Source organism: Elephas maximus, chromosome 10 (assembly GCF_024166365.1).
Source record: "Elephas maximus indicus isolate mEleMax1 chromosome 10, mEleMax1 primary haplotype, whole genome shotgun sequence".
NCBI classification, from domain to species: Eukaryota; Metazoa; Chordata; class Mammalia; order Proboscidea; family Elephantidae; genus Elephas; species Elephas maximus.
Window position 1 is genome coordinate 67,191,462 of NC_064828.1, and position 21,687 is coordinate 67,213,148.

The following is a 21,687-nucleotide window of genomic DNA, read 5'->3' on the forward strand; positions in this document are numbered from 1 at the left end:
GCTCCTACTCAAGCATATAGATATATTTTCAAGGACAACCACAGACCTAGGTTTGCTGGGGAATAAAGGAAACTCCTGGGAGAGATCTTCCCGTCCCAGAAGAAAATTCCATTCAAAAGAGTTCCTTTAGAATGAGCAGTAATAGGAATTAGCATTACCCACAATGTTGTTTAGTGATTGGCACCAAAAATTAGAGATCTCCAAGGAAGGCAGAATGTCATACCGGATACATCCTCCTGGTAGAACAATGTTAAAAAGACAATGGAAAAAGAATGTAATTAATGTTACTGAATTGCACACTTAAAAATGGTTAAGATATCATGAAAGATGAGAAGATATCTATCCAAGATGCTCACCAAACCCCATCTAAGGTAGACCCCAAAAGTCACCAAGACATAATCAAACTTGCCAAAACCAAAGACAGAGAGAATTTTAAAAGCAGCTAGGGACAAACAAAAAGTCATCTTCAAAGAAGAGTCAATAAGACTAAGCTCAGACTACTCAGCTGAAACCATGCAGTCAAGAAGGCAATGGGATGACATATACAAAGCCTCGAAGGAAAAAAACTGCCAGCGAAGAATCATATATCCAGCAAAACTGTCTCTCAGATATGAAGGTGAAATTAGGACATTTCGAGATAAACAGAAGTTTAGAGAATTTGAAAAAACCAAACCAAAACTACAAGAAATACCAAAGGGAGTCCTCTGGTTAGAAAAAAAATGGTTAAAATGGCAAACTTTTTGTTATGCATATTTCAACACACACATACAAAGACAATGAAAGAAGACTCAGAATATTGATTGTGTATCCATCCTAAGGAAACCCTGGTGGTGTAGCGCTTAAGTGCTACAGCTGCTAATGAAAAGGTCAGCAGTTCGAATCCATCAGGCACTCCTTGGAAACTCTATGAGGCAGTTCTACTCTGTCCTATAGGGTCGCTATGATTGTTATGAGTCAGAATTGACTTGACGGCAACAGCTTTATCCATCCTAAGGGAGAGGAAGGAGATAACAAAGTCTGCCTACTGGTTTTAGAATTAGAAGAGACAGAAGGACAGACACAAACAGACACTTAAAGTTATCAAGCCTCTTTGCTCTTGGCTGGAATTAAATCAAGTCAAGGTACTAACAAAGATACGCCCATCCCGATATAATGGAGAAAGGTTTGAATCACTGGCCTGAACAGTCATAGTTCCATCTAACACCAGAGCTGCTGCTACATCCATACAGTAATGCTTATTTCATTTGTGCTCATATCACCCAACCCCACTGGGTTTTATGCTCCTGGGGGGTAAGCATCGTATCTTAAGGTTTTAGAGTTTCTACACAGTGCCTTGGATGCCCTGTGCAGAGCCAGTGTTAAACATAGACCTTCCACGCTTATCCAATTAATGTCAGTCTATACCCTGTGATTTATTTCCTTAAAATAGATTTTAAAGAGAAGGGACACCAAAGAAGGTCATGTGGACAAGGGCATACAGATTTCTCATTAAGGCATTGTTGGCAACAGCAAAATTGGAAACTTAAGTGTGCATCAGAAGAATGATTGCATGGTTTGGGTGGAGTCGCACCATAAAATAATATCCAGCAGTGAAAATGAGTGGATTTTAGCTGCATGTATAAATCCTTGAAAAAAATTCAGTGACAAAAGCAAGTAATAAAAGGATGTGTACAGTATGAGGTAGAAACAATACAAAAGTTTAAAAATATGTATGAGAGTAAGAGACACCAAATTCAGGACAGTGGTTGTCTCTGTGGAGGGAAGGTAACGGAGTCTGAAAGGGATCCATAAGAAGCTTAAGTTATATCTGTATTTTTAAAAGCTACTACTATAAAAAAAAAATTTTTTTATAGTAAAATATTAAGATTTATTAAAACTGCATGGATGTTGGTTAAATTAGTTCTTTATACTTTAATATCTGAGACGCTTCATTAATAAAAAGATTTTTTAAACTGAGGTGTTCATATACCTGCAGGTAGCTTTGGCTTTTGGTTTTCTCCCCTGGAAGGGGGTAGGGGAGGGGAACCAAGAAAGGGGTTACCTTTGGGCAGAGGGACTGGGGATGGAGGAGAATAACACAGGAAAGAAACAGCCTGCTTCATGAAGCGTTTCAGACTCTTCCCAGAAACCTCCCTAAATCACACTCTGTGACTCAGAGAAAGGCGTCTGCCCTCAGTCTGGCATTAAAACTTTGCTTTCTACCTGCTGCTTGAAAAGTCTGTCCTACACACAAGCGCAATGTTAAAACAAATTAAAAGGGGTTAAAAAAAATTATATGTATACGTATACACACACACATCTCTGCTTTTATTTCCATCATGACGATACACCTCTTACTAGCACTTCCACCATCTGCAGCTTTTTGCACTTAACATGGTGGAGCTAACATTTGTAAACTTGGCCAAAATAAGCATGCAGCCAAACATTCCACAGACTGACATAATGGCGGAAATTAAGACGACTGCAGACACCCAGTCATACCATCTGCTGCAGCAGGCAGAGCTGATGCACAGCTTTGACACACTCTGTGAACTTATTTCATAAATTGCAAGTCTGTCAGTGGAAAAGCTCCAATATATTGCAAAGAAAGTACAAGTTTGTTCATTTTCGACATTTTCATTCTCGTCATCCTTGGCAGAGGTAAATTCATATGTTGCTCGTAAGCAGATAAAATATAGCCAAGGCTATTAAAATAGAAGTGCTGGCTGCCTTCAAAATAGTATTGATATGCATGTTTCATTCAGCAAACACAGTACTAGTAAGGTATTCTCATCCTCTCAGCCAGCCTTGTCATAAACACTATTGGTAAGGGGCCAAGTTACCCCATATGAAGCTTTCCTTACTAAGTAACACTTCTCCCTGATTACAACAGTAATGTTCACTGTAGTTTGTTTATAAAATATAAAAATGCTGAAATGGGAAAATGAAAGCACATACAATCTCTTCACCCAAGCACAATTACTTAACTGACTCTTAGGGGAACCACATCTACAGTTGTTCAAGAAGTAGATGGTTAAAGTTGTATCAGCTGTGTGACCTGAGCTTCAGTGTCCTCACAGGTACGAAGATGGGTTTGGAGGAGGAGCCTAACCTGCCTCCCAGGTTCCTGCCTTGCACAACTCTGAGGGTGTTGGAAATTGACAAAGTTAGCCCCACCAGTGGCTCAGCTTTTGAGATGAGCACGGCAGTGGCCAGCGACTTTCTGCATTGACATAGGGAAGAGTACCTGCTCTAAACAATTCAGATTTACTAATGGATAAAACTGAAAGCTGCCAATCATATATATGTTATTAGCTCTCAAAGTTTTGTCTGAACCAACGAACTCTCGTTCTGGTCTCAGTTTACTACTCCAAATACTTCTGGCGGGCCAAAATTAGAGCCTGAGAGGCAGTCTGAGGAAACAAAAGAGACTGTATTCAAGGAGCCATTAAAAAAACAAAAAAGACACACTTGCCAAATTTGGCTTTTTTATTTGATTATTTTGTATATCTTTCACAATCCAGCTGTTAAACCAAAAATGGAATTTACAAAACAGATGGTGATAACAAGGTCTGGTTCACAGCAGTTCTAAAGAAAGAACACACCAATCTGATAAGCCAGCCATTTGCTTCAAAAGCTTCTAATAGGCTCATCCGTTGTCATCCTACATTCATTTATGCCATGAGATTTCATACAGATGAGTGTTATGGAACCATCTGTAATCCCATCTGACAAATAAATCCCAGCAGGGTGTGCAAGTCACCATCATTATGACAAATGATTAAGGGATAAGGGATCATCCTTCAGAACCAAAATCAAACCAGACCCACTGCCGTTGAGTCGATTCCCACTCAAACGGACCCTACAGGACAGAGCAGAACTGCACCACCAGGTTTCTAAAGCTGTAATCTTTACGGAAGCAGACTGCCACATCTTTTTCCCACGGAGCAGCTAGTGGGTTTGAACCACTGACCTTTTGGTTAGCAGCCAAGAGCTTTAACCACTGTACTGCCAGGGCTCCTTTCCTTCAGAATAGTGGTTCCCAAATTTGGCCGATCAGAGGAAGCTTTAGAAAACACAGCTTCCCAAGCTACCCTGAGAAAGCCTGATTCACTGGGTGTGGGAGTGACCCAGGATGATATCTTTTAAAAACCCAAGGGATTCTGATGACCAGTGCAGCTGGAAGCACAGGATTTTGAGAGGTAAGAGAGCATGAGCCTTGAAAACAGACCCACTGATGGCCCTGCTATTGCTGTTAATGAGGACGAACTATGGGCAACACTGTGTAATCACTCACCATAAACCCTCACTACAGTCACCAAGTAAGAAGATGATGATTCCTGTGGAACTCTGTAAGGTCTGCACACCAGCTGGGAAAGGGCTGGAAGAGTTTTAAGGGTGCTGGAACAGAGACGGGTGTGGTAGAGGGGTGGGAGACAAGAAAGGAAGTAAGGAAAAGAAGCTGGAGCCAACTTTTATCTATGTGGGCAGGGAGGGCCCACATGCTCTGAAGAAAAATAAAGGAAGGAAGACTTCACGTAAGAAAGTTGTGCCCATATCCTAGAAAAATGTCAGCCACCCACTAGAAATCAGGTTCAAGGGTAACACGACCAGGTTTTCATAACGGGTCCTGTACTGATTCCTAAGCTGGACAAAAATATATCAAATCATAACCTCAAGAAACTTAAGACTGTGGAAATAAGAGGCCTAAGTATAAAAATATTTGGAGAATGACTACAAAAACAATAATTTACATAAAGGTGGAAGTATGTGCTGGAAGGGGAAAAAAATACAGCTTTCTTAAAGATTAAGAATTTGAACCAGAATGTAAGGATGAGATTCTGAGGAGGAAGGAGGGTTTTCTAGGTGGGGGAAGGGACAGAGGTGCTACACGAAATAAGATACAGAAGTGGAAACCAACTAAATACATAATGGCCTACCTGAGTGGGTCCATGCATTGGGCAGAAACCAGATTTTCTATTTTAGAGCATTTTTCAAATTAACAGTTTTAGGTTTAGTTCAAGACCTCTTTCAAGCCCTGCAACAACTCTGCATTAGTCAAAACCAGTTACCATCTCCATTTTACAGGTGGGGAAACTGATATTCAGAACCAATAAATGCCTGCTCAAGGAGAGCCAACTAGTGAGTGTGAGAGCTGGATTCTGACCCCCCAAACCAGAGTTCTGATCCAATGCTGTCAGAAGTCTGGACCTGACCCATCAGAAGAATAGACTGGAGAGGAGAGCCCACGGACAGGAACTCCGAATCAGGAGTTGCTACAGTTTGCAGTAAGTCATGAGATGACAAGGCCAAGAGCAGGTGACAGCACAGAAGATGAAAAGAGATCAAACCCAACTTTTTAAAAGAAAAGTAAATCAGTTATAAGACATTGGGTTGAAGGAGAGGAAACTGTCAAAGCTAACTATAGTCCCAGGAGCACAGAACAGAAAGAGCAGCCTGGGATGGCTAGAGCCCAGAATCACTGCGTATCAGTAACAAAATACTATTTTACCAACTATGCGTTTGGTTTATATGAGGGAAAATTCAGTAATTTAATGCTCCTTTGACCTTTATTTTTTGAAATCAAACTGAAACAGTTTCAGGGGAAAGGAGAATCCCATTAAATCTTCAAACTAATAAAAAAGGCTTTTAAACTTATCTATGAAATTTATCCAGTAAAAATCGCTTCTAAAGCCAACCAGGAGTCTTTAACTTTAACTCTTCAAGATTCAAATATTTTGTGCCTCCTGGTTGTGATACCATATGAAGTAAATAGCATTTCTGCCAAAAATGTTTTCCCTGAATTTAATCAAATCTTTAGACCTAAATTTTAGTTTCCAGGAACATGGAGGTTAGAGAAACAAGTTAAATGAAAACAAGAAAAAACAATCAGACAAATCCCAAAGGTAAGACATGTTACAGGGCAACTGACCTAATCTCTGACAAATCAGTATCACTGGGAGGGGCGGGGCAGGGGGAGTGGAGGTGAAAGAGGTAAGAGAACTGTTCCAGATTAAAACGTAACAACCAAATTCAAATGTATGACCGGCAAGTGGGTCTTGGTTTGAACAAATCATTAGTGAAAGGTATTTTGGACAACTGGGAAAATTTGAATACAGGCTAGGTATTAGAAGATATAACAGAATTGTAGATTTTACTAGGGGTGGTATAAGTGGTTCAGAAGGAAAACACTTTTTTAGCATGACATTTCATCTCTAAATACATGTGCCTGATTTACTCTCAGCAAAATAGACTATGCAGATATGGCAAAACTTTAATTCTGAATCTAGGTGGTAGGTATATAGATGTCTGTTGTGTAAATTTTGTCTACTTTTGTATTTGAAAATTTTGCATAATAAAAAGTAAAAGTGAATTTCATGTTCCTAATAGGGAATGAATATCAGTTTCCTTGGTATTATTGTTCTACCGACTAATCCAGCAAGTCCTTTTCTGGCTGATATGAAGCCTTACAAGAGTACAACCTCAAGCGCTAATAAAACTAAATAAATAAAACTAACAACAAGTTATTCTTTTGGAAGAAGTGTCTATAACACTCCTGGGAGAAAAGTCCCTAGATAAAAGCTTTGTCTAGTCAAAGGGACTATAGGTTAGAAGACCACAGACCCTGAAGAACATACAGATGAGGAACCTTTTTAAAGATCTGCGTCACATGAAAGAAGAGACCTGTTACCATAGAAACTATTTGCATGGCTTGAATGTTTCAAGGAAAAGCACCACCTCTAGCAGCTAGAGGAGCCTGCGGTGCTTGCCAGAGCCTCATCTGTAGGCTTCTGCAGTCACAGCAATGAGCTTATACTGACAAGCCCCTTGTGCTTCAGAGACCTTGGTGTGACAATTCAAGTCCTGGTCCAACTGCTACTCCTTGCAGGCCAGACACAGTATAATCAATTGGCATCATAAACTAGTTAATGAGGATGCTATGACTAGACCCTGGTCTCAACACTAGCCCAGACTAACTGTTTTTCCAGTTATACCAGGATGAGTTTTGCTGGCACACTAAAATAGTTTAAGAACACCAAAGGGATCTTAGGATTAAACCAGTGGTCTGAATTTCCAACACACGAATATAAAGTAGAAAGATTTGCATCTCCTTCTTATAAGCTATTTCACTTGTAAAGGTCTCCATCCTCAAAAAGCTTAGTTTATTGTAGTAGAAGGGGAATGGGAAGGGAGAAAGAGATGGATATTACAATGAAAGAAACGATAACATGGTATAAGCATGGCCTCCACTGAGTCAAATCCTGAGGGCTCTCACAGCTGCAGGCTAACTGCTCCTTGGAGCATATGATCTACAGCAGCTCTTCCTTAAGGTAAACTAGGAGTTAGGCAAAGTCCTCACTCAGCAGCCCCTCATTCAAAGCCCTTCATCCATGCACACAAACACCTTACCACAAGCGTGGTTTGCATAAACTATATAGTTGTTGCTATTAGCTGCTGTCAAGTTGACCTCCAACTCATGGTGGCCCCACGTACAATGGAACAAAACACTGCCCAGTCCTGTGCCGTCCCCATGATCGGTTGTGATCCATACAGTTTTCTTTGGTTGGTTTTTGGAAGTAGATAGCTAGGCCTTTCTTCCTAGACCATCTTAGTCTGGAAGCTCCACTGAAACTTGTTCAGCATCATAGCAACATGCAAGCCTCCACTGACAGATGAGTGGTGGCTGTGCATGAGGTACACTGGCTGGGAATTGAACTCAGATCTCCCACATGGAAAATGAGAATTCTACCACTGAACCACGTGTATGTCACATACGGTGTAACTGTATTTTAAACTATTTGAGGGGGAAATTACCTCTTTGAGACATTCATCACTGACCTCTGTTGAACTGGGCTCTAATTTCCTACTCGGAACAAATAAAAGATAATACATGTTAAATAAAAAACGCATCATGTTTCCCAGCATGAGCCATGTGTTCTTGGGGAAGCATGTCAATGAAACAACATTTAGACCAACTTAACCTTTAAAGGAACCCTGGTGGCACAGTGGTTAACAGTGGCTAACCAAAAGGTCGGCAGTTTGAATCTACCAGCCGCTCCTTGGAAACCCTATGGGACAGTACTACTCTGTCCTATAGAGTCGCTATGAGTCGGAACTGACTTGACAGCAATGGGTTTGGTTGACTTGTGCCTTTAAAAAACTCAGCTCAGAACTCAGCAATGGCCAATTCCCCTCTAAGCGTGGTTGATTATTCACAAAACTCTAGAAAAGCAATAGCAATTGACCCAGAAAAGGGGGTGGGGCTCCCCACCATTAGCCCCAGTAACAAAAAGGATAGTTTAAAAAAAATTAAAGGGGAGTAGACAAAGGTCAAAATACTGCAGGACAAACATTGACAGCTTTGAATAGAACTTGCGTCATGGAGGACTTTTGCCTCAACCGCTAGTTCCAGTACGGGAATGACGCAGAGTGGTGTTTTCAGGAATTATGCACTTCAGGAACACCAATGCCCCATGTGAAGGAGGCGGCAGTGGAAAATAGGAAAAAATGGAGGTGAGAGGCTTGAACACGGCAAAACCTCATGGCCACAGTTAGGATATGAATTTATCTTTGAAAGACAATGGAAAACCAGTTAAGTGTTTTCAACAAGGGAGAGATCTATTAGATTTTAGAAAAATCACTTTGGCACTGTACTATCAGGGGCCACTCTAGCAGATCCTACCAACTACTCCAATTGTGCAAAACCAGTCCAAGGAGACTGAGACCACCCACCTCTGATGCCAAATGTATGGTGGATAATAAATCCCACTCCACATGCCAACCTCATCCTGCAGAAATCTCAGCTTCCCTTCCCTGGTCAGTTCAGACCCAAGCTGCCCACACAGCCCATTCTCTTTCATCCCATTAGCCCAGGGCTAGGTCAGCAGGTACCAGCTCCTTCTCTGTTTCTTAGTTCTGATAATCTGTTGAAAGGACTCATAAACTCTAGGGAAAGGGCTGTCTTTAATGTAGCAGAAAAAAAGGATAGAAAAACATAGGACAAGGAAGGGTCTCAGTGCAGAGCTTCCATGTCTCCAGGGGTCATACTTATCCTCCTGAGAGCAGATGTTTGCTCTCACCACCCAGCAAGCTCCACTGAGCCTCCAGTTTCCAAGACCTTTTATTGGTCTCACTATGTGGCCATGATAGATTACATCATGACTCCTGAGGTTTAGACAGCATCAGGCCCCTGGGTGATCTGTTTTGATAGGGTCAGCCCCAAGTCATTGCCCTCAGGTGTGGTCTAACTCTCAAGAACCAGGGCCAAAGGCCCAACTGTTTATGGCAAGGGATTCCACAGATACTAGTTGTTTGGAGTAAGGCATGGTTAGAGGCAAAGCAATCAGTTAAGAAATTACTGTAATAATTCAGGTAAGAGATGACTGGAAGTGAAGATAAAATGGATTATAGGGATAATCAGGAAGTATAAGAGTCAGAGAAGCCCTGGTGGTGCAGTGGTTAAAGTGCTTGGCTGCCAACTAAAAGGCCTGTGATTCGAATCTACATGCCACTCTGTGAGAGAAAGATGTGGCAGTATGCGTCTGTAAAGATTACAGCCTTGGAAACCCTAAGGGGCAGTTCTACTCTGTCTTAAAATGTTGCTATGAGTTGGAATCAACTCGACAGCAACGGATTTGGTTTTTTTGTTTATAAGGGTCAGAACCTATAAGCATGATCAACAATGAGGACAAATGAGGAGAAACTGCAGATAAAACTACCAGATTATAAAGATTTTTATCAAGTACCTGTGTTTGGGTAAACTTTGTTAGAAGGGTTGACTACAGCCAGAATGGATTTTTAAAACCTCAGAGAAAGGAGCTAGGCCTAATGCATTCAATGTTCATCTTAAAAAGCTTAAAATGAAACCTAACTGCTTTGAAAACTTCATTTCATTTTAGCTCTACAGTTGTACAGACAACTATAAATATTAGCATATTCTTTTTCTTCTAAAACACTGAACTGTGTGCACAAACACACACCAGTTGCCTCAAAATTACTAGCAGTGGTAAGACTGCTAAGATAAGGACTCTACTATCCAGCCTGATTGGGTCATGCACACAAGACACTTACACATGTTGGTAATTGAAAGCCGTTACTATTATTAGTATTCACAGAAGGTAAACAGTAAAAACAAGAACAGATTATCTGATTATTTATAAAAAGCAAACAGTATACAACAGAAGAGATATAAGGTAAACAAATCCCCTTCACCTCTGTGAGTAACTCGTGTAGCACTTATGTCTAAAAGGGGGACTGCTTACCCTTCCCAAATTACCCATGTCCACTGGGCAGGTACACCATGGACCAGGTGTCAGCAAGTGTCTCTCTCTCTCTCTGTCTCTCTCTCAGCAGGTATGCTGCCAAGGCAGGTCAGGTGAGGCGTGCCTGTGTTCATTCTCTGTCTCTCTGTGTGGCTTTGCTTGGCTGGCTCTGGCCCTCTGTGCTTACTGGTTCAACTCTCAGCCAGCAGTTTCGGGACAACCCTGGGTCAATGCTAAGGTTAGGCCAGCATTACAACAGCTCTCAAGGGAAAACGTTTATGGCAACATGTACAGTGTATTCCCAAGCCTCCTGCCTGAAGATGTCCAGCTCCATTAGGGACCTCCTGCCTGGAGGTGCCCAGCTTTGCTCCATGGGCAACTCACCTACCACTATCATCTTCTCATGGGCTGACTCTGCCCACCACTGCCATCCGCAGGTCTCATAGTTCTTCCTGCTCACACCACTGCCACCATCTCTCTGCTGCTCAGCTCTGCTGTGCCTGCCACCATTTCTCTCAGCCTTCAGTGTTATCAGCTCGGTGAGTGCTACCAGTTCAGTGTTAAAGCCCTTGATCTATCTTACAGCTCTTCTAGGAGGCTGTCAGCAAAGGGCCCCATGTCCAAAGGACACACTCCTCTGCTGACTCTCATAGATCAGGAAGCCCCAAAAACCTCTGTGAGATTGGCTGCTTATATAGGAAACTCCTTGTCAATTTCAGGGCATGGCTTCCCATTAAACCAACTGATTCCTTAGGCAGATCAGAAACCAACAAATTCTACTGCGTGGATTTGCAAGCCTCTTATGAGAATAGTAAACGGACCAATCCCTGCAAGCCACTTATGTGGATAGTAAACCAACCAATCACTTGCAAGACTGCAGCCCAACCAATCATTTTGGGAGAATACAAACCTAGGGCCAGAAAGGTCATATAAAAGAAAACCCATTGCACCACAAACACTTAAACTATAATATGGACAATTTCTGTTCAGAAAAAAAAAAAAAGAATGTCCTTCAATGTTCAGCTCAAAAGCCACGTCCTCCATAGCCTTCAGTGATTTCAAGTCTCTCCACCAAAAGCAATACCGCCCTCCTTCTGACCATGCAGAATTCCCTTTGCCTTGCTCTTGGTAACTTAGTGTCTGGTCCCCATTAGCACAGGACACAGGTCTTAAGGGCCAAGAACAGAGTCAACTATCTTTGCTTCACTTTTAATAGTTAGTACAGGTTCATCCATAGAGTCTGTGCTTGATAAATACACATATACACACATACACAGTTAATATATCTTCAATTCTAAGGATTTTTAAAACAAGGAAATAAAAATACAATACTTATAAATGTAATACACAACATGCAAAAGTATACACTTAAGCACAGATACAAATATACAGAAGGGGACACAATTTGGATATATCAATATAGATGGAACATTTTGCATTATATTTGCTTAACAGTTCAAAAATGAGTTACAACAAATTTGTGTCTCTCTGAAATTTATATACTATTAAAGATACTGGGGTTTTTTACTATAGATAAAACTATTTAAAATGAATGTAAATATTAAGAATTTATACTGTATTTAACAAAAAACAAAAGTCCTAAAACAAATATTTAAAACAGAACTGAGAAGTTTCCAAACCATAAAGCCATTAAAATAGACACACATTTATAAAGTATATAATAAATGTTCTTTAGCAATGTGTCCTTCTCCAGGGACCGATCACTCCTGAAAACATGTCCAAAGTATGTGAGACAAAGTCTCGCCATCCTTGCTTCTGAGGAGCATTCTGGCTGTACTTCTTCCAAGACAAATTTGTTTGTTCTTCTTGCAGTCCATGGTATATTCAATATTCTTCACCAACACCACAATTCAAAGGTGTCAATTCTTCTTCAGTTTTCCTTATTCGTTGTCCAGTCTTCGTGTACATATGAGGTGACTGAAAATAGCACAGCTTGGGTCAGGTGCACTTTAGTCCTTAAAGTGGAAGCTCATTATACTATCCTAATTTTGTGCACATTTGAAAATTTCTACAATAAAGAATTTAAAAGCTGGTTGCAATCCTGACAAATTTTCTAAAGATTCTTCCTCCATAAGAATTTTGATGTACCAAGGAAACAGCCAGTTGCTTCGAAAGATGCCATGGACTCATACGTCAGCTGGAGATGGAAGGAGCCAACTCACCAAACAGGTGAGTTTCTACATGTGGAGGACTCCAGGAAGGATACAAAGATGTCTGAAGGCTGACCTCCGGCCTAAATTGTTCAGGAGATCCTGAACAATCATTTTTATACTTCTTCATAAAGTTAAATACTCTACTTTTTTTTTAAAGTCTATAAAACAAACCAAAAAAAACAAACCCAGTGCCGTTGAGTCGATTCCGACTCATAGCGACCCTATAGGACACAGTAGAACTGCCCCATAGAGTTTTCAAGGAGTACCTGGCGGATTCAAACTGCCGACCCTTTGGTTAGCAGCTGTAGCACTTAACCACTATGCCACCAGGGCTTCCAGTCTATAAAACAACCACCATTTATTAAGTACTTTTTTTTTTTATGCGCAGAGCACTGTGGAAGGAGGAAGACACAAGAGTTAAGAGGGTGTTCCTGTCCTTAAGAAATTAATCCTAATATTCATCAAGTCCCCCACATGTGCTGGGCAGCTTGATAGGTGCTAGGAATTCAAAGATGAGTATGGACAATTCTTCTTCTCTGAAAAGGTCTAAAGAGCTGCTACTGAGGCTATAATAAAGGAGCCCTGATGGGGCAGTGCTTAAGCACTCAGCTGCTAACCAAAAGGTGGGCAGTTTGAACCTACCAGCCGCTCTGAAGGAGAAAGATGTGGCAGTCTGCCTCCATAAAGATTACAGCCTTGGGAACCCTACGGGGCAGTCCGACTCTGTCCTATAGGGTTGCTATGAGTCGGAATCGCCTCAACAGCAATAGAAGGGGAGGCTACAACAGGACAAAATTCTAATGAGTGTATGTCCTCTTGGCCTTGAGTATAACAGAGTCACCTCCATTCAGATACTCTTGATTAATCTAATCCAAATTATCCCTCACTCTCAGAATGGCTTGGGGGTAGGAGAAGGAGGTGGAGGGGGAATCTGGACTCCAGAGGAAGGGACCAGTGTCCTTGAAATGGGACAGGGAGAAACAAGCTTAAGTAGAAAGGACCTGGGACCATACTGGACCCTCAAGCCAGCCACCGTCAAACAGCCCTAGACACCTGAGCACTCCTTGAGTGGAATGCAGGCCATGCCGATATCTTGGGGGTTGGGGACGAGGATAGGAGGGAAAACTAGGCTCCCATTCTAGCTGGGAAGAGTGTTATCTGGAGGGTCAAACACTGGGGCACCAGAAGACCTGAGATGGGAGGGCAGTGCAAAGCTCTGCCCACAGGGAGCTGCTGTTGGGTGGTCCTCAGTGGTAGGCTCTGTGGAGGTCCAGCAGAGGCCTGTCTTTCTCCCCTAGTCCCTGCTGCCCTCAGCCCAACCCTGCAGGGTCAGAAAAAGCCCCCAGCAAGAAAGGAGGAGTAAGTAAGAGGAAAGAAGCTGTAGTGGGTTGAACAGTGTCCCCCCCAAATTCATGTCCACCTAGAACCTCAGAATGTGACATTATTTGGAAATGGGGTCTTTGCAGATGTAATCAGTTAAAAATCTCACTCTAATTACCATAAACTCAATAGAGAACTTATAATTGTAGGGAATACTTTCATTTGCGTAGCCTCAAATTAAGAATTGTTCATGTAATCCAAGATTCATAATCTAAAATCCATTCCAGATTAGACAGTTGCCCTCTCCTGGTAAATTTTAATACTACAAGTCTAACTATGAAATACTGGACTCAAATTACAGAAGTATACTACAAATGAGTTAGGAGGGGAATGCCCAGGATAGAAGACTTTCTAAAGTTGGGTAAAGAAAATAGCAGAGGAAACACAGTGAGAGAGAGAGAGAGTGAGAATTCAAATACTTCAGTAAAATAGTACAGATTAAAATTAAGTAGACTCTCAGCGATTGTGATTCTCATTCTCTATCATCCTCCCAGCTGCACTACTTTCAAGCAATATGATCTTGGGCAAGTTCTCTCTGTGCCTCAGTTTCCTTATCTATAAAATGGGGATAATATTACCTACCCCACAGGACTATTGTGAGGATCAAATGTGGTAGTAACATATGTAAAGAATTTAGAAGAGTGTTCTGCACATAGTAATCAATAGTGTTTGTTTTTATTCAGATATGAGCTCAAGCGTCACTTCACCAATCTATGTTCCCCACCTCCCAGCATAGATCAAGTTCCTTTGCTTAAATGCTCTCATTGAGCTGAGATCTCTGTATTATCACATTTCTCAATCTGTAATTACCATTTGTGTGATTCTCTGATTAATGTCTGTTTTTTTTTTTTTTTTTGTCTGCTATTCTTTAAGTTTCGTGAGGGCAGGAACCATGTCTGTTTTTGCTTATCCTGTGTCGCCAGCATTCAGCACAGGGCCTGGCAATTGATGAATTTGTTAAATGAAACAGTAGTAGAATTTCTAGCCTCCTGAAAAAACGTATTTAGTACCTACCAGGATGGCATCGTTTGGTATTTCAAAGACATGTTTTTGTCACATGCCAGAAAAACTGTTTATAGATAATACTTTTTAAAAGAAGCTATTAGGACTGGCTTTTTTCCCCCATTCTCAGTTACCTGGCAACAGTTTAATCAATTTGACTACTCCCAAATTCCAGTCATATAACATTTCAACAGCCACATTATTTTTTCTCTTCTTTATTCACAGTGCTCTTTCTGGTAACAAATAGACCTAAGTCCTATGTAAGCACTCATTAACAACATCAATTAAAACAAACAAAATTACTAATGAATCAAGAGTTAAATAAGCTATACTTCCAAAATAGCACCTCTTAATGGCGAGATTAACTTTTCTATAATACACTTTAAAACTGAGGACATACGCTCGCCTTTCAGTTACAATATGGGGGGGCACTAAATAAATTGACTTTTTGTGCCCCTTCACACCTTAGAAGTTGTTACAATTCTTAGTTCAACGTTGCAGTCTTATTTAATAAATCAAAGATGTTTGTGATCCAAAATTAAAAAGAAAACTTTTTGTGATAGCCACCACATTTCAGTATTAAGTGGCTAAGGCTTATTTTTGTATTTAAAAAAAAGTACCTAATTACCTTGCATTATCGTTAGAGAACAGATATTATCTTGCAGTGAAAATGGTTTAGGTGCAACATGAGTCACTATGGATGTCTGTGCCTCCTCCATCCTGGTGGGGAAACAATTAAGGAGCCAGTCACCTACAGTGGACTAAGTATCCACCCCAGATTACATACATGCTCACGTATTTCTCAAAATCTGGGACACTGTCAACATCATTTATGAAAACTGTCCTGGCAGCCTGGGTAAGACAAGCTTAAACCTACTTGCCATGGGTTGAATTGTATCCCCCCAAAATATGTGTCCATTTCGTTAGGCCATGATTCCCAGTACTGTATGATTGTCCTCCATTTTGTGACTGCAATTTCCCTGTGTATTATAAATCCTAATCTCTGCCTGTGGTTAATGAAGCAAGATTGGATTATGTTGAAGATGATTAGGTTGGGATGTAACACCCTTGTTCAGGTCACATCCCTGATCCAATGTAAAGGGAGCTTCCCTGGGCTGGGATCTGCGCTACCTTTTATCTTATGAGATAAAAGGAAAGCGAAGCAAGCAGAGAGTTGGGGATCTCACCAAGAAAGCAGTGCCGGGAGCAGAGCGTGTCCTTTGGACCCAGGGTTCCTGCACAGAAAAGCTCCTAGTCCAGGGGAAGATTGATAACAAGAACCTTCCTCCAGAGCCCACAGAGAAAGCCCTCTCAGGGAGTTGACACCCTGAGTTTCGACTTCTAGCCTACTAGACTGTGAGAAAATAAATTTCTCTTTATTAAAGCCATCTACTTTTGGTATTTTTATTATAGCAGCACTAGATGACTAAGGGAAACCCTCGTGGTATAGTAGTTAAAAGCTACAGCTGCTAACCAAAAGGTCAGCAGTTCGAATCCAGTGCCTACTCCTTGGAAACTCTATGGGGCAGTTCTACTGTGTCTTACAAAGTCACTATGAGTTGGAACCAACTCAACAGCAATGCGTAGATGACTAAGACACTACTTTAACTGGAAATGTGACAGAAAAGTCAAGACTCTTGAGTACTCTCATAAACTCATAAAAAGGACAAGTCACATCCATTTAAGTTTTGATAATGATACCTACAAGGCTGTTCCAATTCACACTCATTGGGAGAAGACGGGGGAAGGGTTTAGATACAGGCATGAAGTATAAGGATCTCAAGGGATAGTGGACCCTCCAAATTAATTGAGTGCTTAAAAAAAAAAATGCCACTGAGTCGATTCCAACTCATATTGACCCTATAGGACAGAGTAGAACTCCCTCACAGGGTTCCAAGGAGCAGCTGGTGGATTCAAACTGCTGACCTTTTGGTTAGCAGCCATAGCTCTTAACCACTTCACCACCACGGTTCCAACTGAGTGTTTCGGCTTCGGATAAAAGAGTAGTGAAATACAAGAAAGATGCTTTATATAGTAAGGAGACCTCACCAAGGTAAAACCTTGGGTATGTAAGAGAACTAGGATGTGGCTAAACTAAAAAGGGACAGAAATAGATAAAGATGGATGGTCCAAGGATCATCCTATGATGCTACATTCAAAGGAGAGCTCAGCCAGTTCCTGGGAGAATTGATAGTGGCTCCTCTAGCCCTGCCTCCAAGCCTACAGCTACAGCCCATATTGAATAGCAACTGTGAGACAGCCCGGTCACGGGTGAACACAGGAGCTCCCGTGGTAAGGTACACACTGGACACCAGAGGACAGGTGTGCTAGGCAAGGTTCACTGAGGAGAAGCTGTCATGTAGGAGAACTGACAAACTCCCTGGAACACCAGAAACTATAATCAATTCACTCAAGAGGAACTGAAATAGTGGTAATTGATTTATGCTCTCAAAGGAAAAAACTGGGGGTTGTGTGGGATGGTTTTCTCTGTTACTCTCTTCTGTATTTTCTACAAATTTATAGATTTAGGTCCCCTCTCAGTCCTTCCTCCCACTGGTCTCCTTCCTTCTCTCTCCCATCATTTCAGGCTCATTTCTTTAAATTCAGCGTTCCCCTCCACTCTGCCTTCTCTTTAAATATGTGCCTCCAAGAAGCCAATTTTATGTCCTTCAGTGTGATTTCCTAGATCAGAGGCTTTCAAGCTTTTGATCACAATCCACAGTAAGAAATACATTTTACATCTGGAGCCAGTACATACATTAAAAAAAAAAAAAAAAAAAACACAGCTGTGGAGTCGATTCCAACTCATAGTGACTCTAAAGGACAGAGCAGAGCTGCCCCATAGAATTTCCAAGGAGCAGCTGATGGATTCAAACTGTAGAATTTTTTATTAGCAGCCACGTACTTTAACCACTGCACCACTAGGGCCCCAGTACATACATAAAATCATATAATATATATATATATATATATATATATATAACAAACAGAAGTTCCTCAAAACATTTACCCTTATTACGTGTGACAGACTGATCTTCCTCCCTCCAAGCCACTTTTTTTTTTTATTAAATGCTGGTAGCAACCCATGAAGTTAATTTCATGGCACAACTAATAGGTCACAACTCACAGTTTGAAAGACTTAGATAAGATACATTGATTCAACTCTCCAAGGAGCAATGTAAGGTAGTAGCTAAGACTGCATGGATTCAAATACCAGCTCTACCTGTCAGCCTCATTTTCCTCAAGGTATAAGTGAACAGTATTTACCTTGAAGTTAAGGACTAACCAAGACCATCTACATAAAACACATAAAAAGCACTCAATTAACAGTTATTAATTTTTAAATTGTCCATAGACTTTTTTTTTTTTTTTACTTTATTATGGTAAGAAAACCCAAACCCATTGCCATTGATCAATTCAACTCATAGTGACCCTATAGGACAGAGCAGAACTGCCCCATATGGTTTCCAAGGCGTGCCTGATGGATTTGAACTGCCGACCTTTTGGTTAGCAGCCGTAGCTCTTAACCACTACACCACCCAAGATATACATAAAATTCATCATCTTAGCCATCTTAAAATTTACCATTCACCACTGCCCAGTTCCAGAACATTTTCATCACACCAAAAGGAAACCCTGCACCCACTAAGCAGTCACTCCCCATTCTGCTCTCCCCACTAGGAGCCTCTGGCAACTACTAATCTGTTTTCTTTCTCCAGGCCCATGGACTTTTTAAAAAATACATTAACATTAGACTGAACAGTTTTCTAAGGTGGCATGAAATGTTCTTTGGAGTCATTAGTTCTCCTTGCCTGAATCATGGCTCGTGAGACAAACTTCCACTAACCAGTTCTCATGTAAACCTGTGAGCCACTTTAGGTAATTCTGTGACCTGTCTCAGGGTCAGAAATCCCTCTCCCTTTGGGTAATTAGTTATTTTAGGTTACAGACCACTCTCCTGTGAATTCTGTTAGGGCAGGATCCCCAAAGCCTGGCCAAGGCTGTGGAAGAGACCACTTTCTGTGTCTGCAAGAGCAGAATGAGCAAGGCCCTAGGAGGGTGTTTCTTCATTACATCTTGAGATATCACCAAAAAAAAAAACGCACAGAAAACTGAATGTCTATTAAAGAATAGTCTTTGTTTTTGAAACTCTACTTTGAGGCCCCAAACTTTTGCCATCAAAGGGTAAAAAAGTGCACTGGACACAGGAGAGGTCCATTTCTTGGCTGTAGGATGTAGTATCATTTCCTTTTGGGGCCTCACCCATCACACAATTCGATTTCCCACCCTTCCTTTGGAGTGTGAAAGACTGGGCAAAAATAACTTTGTTCTTCGCAGAATCTAACCAGAGGGGTCACTCTCATTCAGGGAAATAACAGAGGCAGGAGGATTACCTTGCAAAGCAGCATTGTTACAGGAGTCTCAGGTCAGAGAAATAAATGTCACCAAGACACACAAAGGATGCAGACTAGGAAACAACGTCCCTGATTCCAGCCCGTAGAAGCCAGAGGCTTTTTTCTTTCTTTCTCCCCTCTCCCCCCGCCTTTTTTTTTAAATAAGAACCAACAGTCCTCACCGGGCAATTAAGCAGCAAAGTCCTCAGTCATTTTCCACGTCCCACCCCCCCCCCACACCGGAAACCCTGGTAGCTAAGAGCTAAGGCTGCTAACCAAAAGGTCGGCAGTTCGAATCCACTAGGCGCTCCTTGGAAACTCTATGGGGCAGCTCTACTCTGTCCTATAGGGTCGCTATGAGTCCGAATCGGCTCGACAGCAACAGGTTTAACCCCCCCTCCAACCCTCCCACTGATTGCTTTCCCAACCCCAGGATGAAAAGCCCCGCCAGGCTCAAGCGCGGACAGCACTGGGTCAACCCTGCTTATTTGGGGTGGAGGGTGGGATGGAAGGATGGAGGGACACGCCTCGGAGCCCCCCAAAGCCCAGCGAGTCTCCCTGATTCCTGGGGCCGCCGCTGGTAGGAGTCGCTTCATTTTGGGTTAAGGGGATGGGACTAAGCACTCTCTAAGCGGCAAACGAGCCCAAGAAATCTCACACTCCGAACTCCGGAAAAACCCGTGCCCGGGGTCACTCTAAACGTTGGGAAATGCCTGAACTGGATGGAATCTGAGGTAGACAAAAGGGGATTACAGCTCTCCGTAGATAACCGAAGACCCCGCACCCCCCCGCAAGTCAGTAAGAGTGCGGGTCCCTGAGTTTAGAGCGATGGATCATGTGCTTCATCGCAAAGCACAGGAACCCAGGGTTTCACCCCAGACCTACCAAAATATGGGATCTCAAGAGAGGGACGACGCAGGGAGCCATCACTTCAACAAGCACTCAGGTGAGTGATGCATATTCTGAGCAAGTTTGGGCCCCGCACACACCTCAAGCTTCCTGACTCCTCCCCACTCCCTCCCTTGGGCGCTCTGCCTAGGGTGGCTCCACGCTCCTCTGGCGGGGCAGCTTAGTGACCGCGGTCCCTCCAAAGCGCACGACCTGCGCTGGAGGAGAGGGCTGCGTGCAGGTGGCGGGGAGGACCCCGCGAGGGGGGCTGGAGCCACTCCCCGGACTGAGGGGCCGCTGCCTCCAGGACGCCTGGAATGCGTCGCACGCAGGGTCCTCTCCTCCGCCGAGGCGGTGGTAGGGCCGAGGGTGAGGTTCAGAGGTGGCAGCGCTCGAGTCCCCGGCCAAGAGTGAAGCAACTCCGGAAATTCCCTGACCGGTGCTCTCTTCCTTCGTCCCCTTTCCGCGCCCCGCACGCCCAGGAAGCCCGCGCCGCCGGGTGCACTGACCTGAGATGGTCTCCTGGTAGCCCTTGGTGAAGAACTGCATGGCCGTGGCCGCTCTCCAGGGCGTCTTAAGCAGCCCCTGCCGCTGGGGGTCCTCGCCCAGCGAGCGCAGGATGGACGAGTAGGCGGCCGCCAGGTTGGGGAGGTTCAGCTCGTTATCCTCCTCGCTGCGGGGCCGCTCGCCCTTCCAGCCGTCCGCCGGCTGGGCGCTTTTGGCCTCGGGTCGCGGGGGCTTCTCTGCCGGCCGGCTGGGCCCGGGCCGCGGCGACTCCCGCTCGGGAAACCCATTGCTGCACCTGGCGCCCCGCGGCTTCTCCGCAGACGTCCGCACCGGGCCCTTCTCCATGGACCCGCCACTGGCGCTCGGGAGGGAAGCTGGGGCGCTTCAAGGGCTGCAACAAAACTTGGCCGGCGGCGGCAGACAGCAGACCCTGCGGGCAAAGTCACCTGAGGAAAGGAAGCGACGAGGCGCCCCGCTCTGAGTCAAAGGCAGCCTCGGGCTAGAGAGCCCGGTAGCCCTTCCTATTTATCGCGGGGCCGCGCCGCGGGCGCCGCGGGCATTCCCATTGGCCCCGGCCGCCGCGCGTCACGGCGCTGGCCCCGCCCGCTGTCCCCCACTCCGCCCGGGGCCAGGGAGGGGGCGGTGGCACGGGAGGGGCACGCGGTGGGGTTCTCGGGTGGGCTTGTGAGGGGCAGCGGGCCTGGGCCGAGGCGCGGACGGTGCCCACGTCCCTCCCGCGCCAGCCCGGAGGAGTGGACTGGACTCTCCGGTTGTCACCAAGTGAACGGAGTCTGAAACAGGGCAGGTGTCTGGAGCCGCGGCGGGTAATTCTCCAGCCTGGGGCTACCCTGGGCCCGGAGCGCGTCCCTGACGGGTCGCCTCCTCTTGGGCCAAAGAGGGCCCTGCATCAGAAGTGCTCTGGTCCCTTCGCCCAGTGAAAGATGAGCAAACAGGTGGCCTTCTCGGCAGGGAAAGAGCCCAGTTAAGCAGCTAGTAAGGTAACCTATTCTTACGCTTTTAAGACAAGAGAAAAACGTGACTTGAAGCCCTTGGATTTTCGTTTGTTAAAAATATGTGCAATACCTGCCACCAGCAAGCCCT

The 21,687-nt window shown here is 43.6% G+C and overlaps 1 protein-coding gene across 1 annotated transcript in view; it reads right to left on the reverse strand.

The window, feature by feature from the left end:
* Nucleotides 1-21,072, reverse strand: part of GCH1 (GTP cyclohydrolase 1) — a 53,183-nt gene extending 32,111 nt beyond the window's left edge. The window contains exon 1 of the mRNA XM_049898685.1: nucleotides 20,589-21,072. Within this exon, the coding sequence (XP_049754642.1) occupies nucleotides 20,589-20,931 (343 nt within the window). The 5' untranslated portion in view covers nucleotides 20,932-21,072. The remainder of the gene's footprint in view (nucleotides 1-20,588) is intronic.
* Between the last annotated feature and the right edge of the window lie 615 nt (nucleotides 21,073-21,687).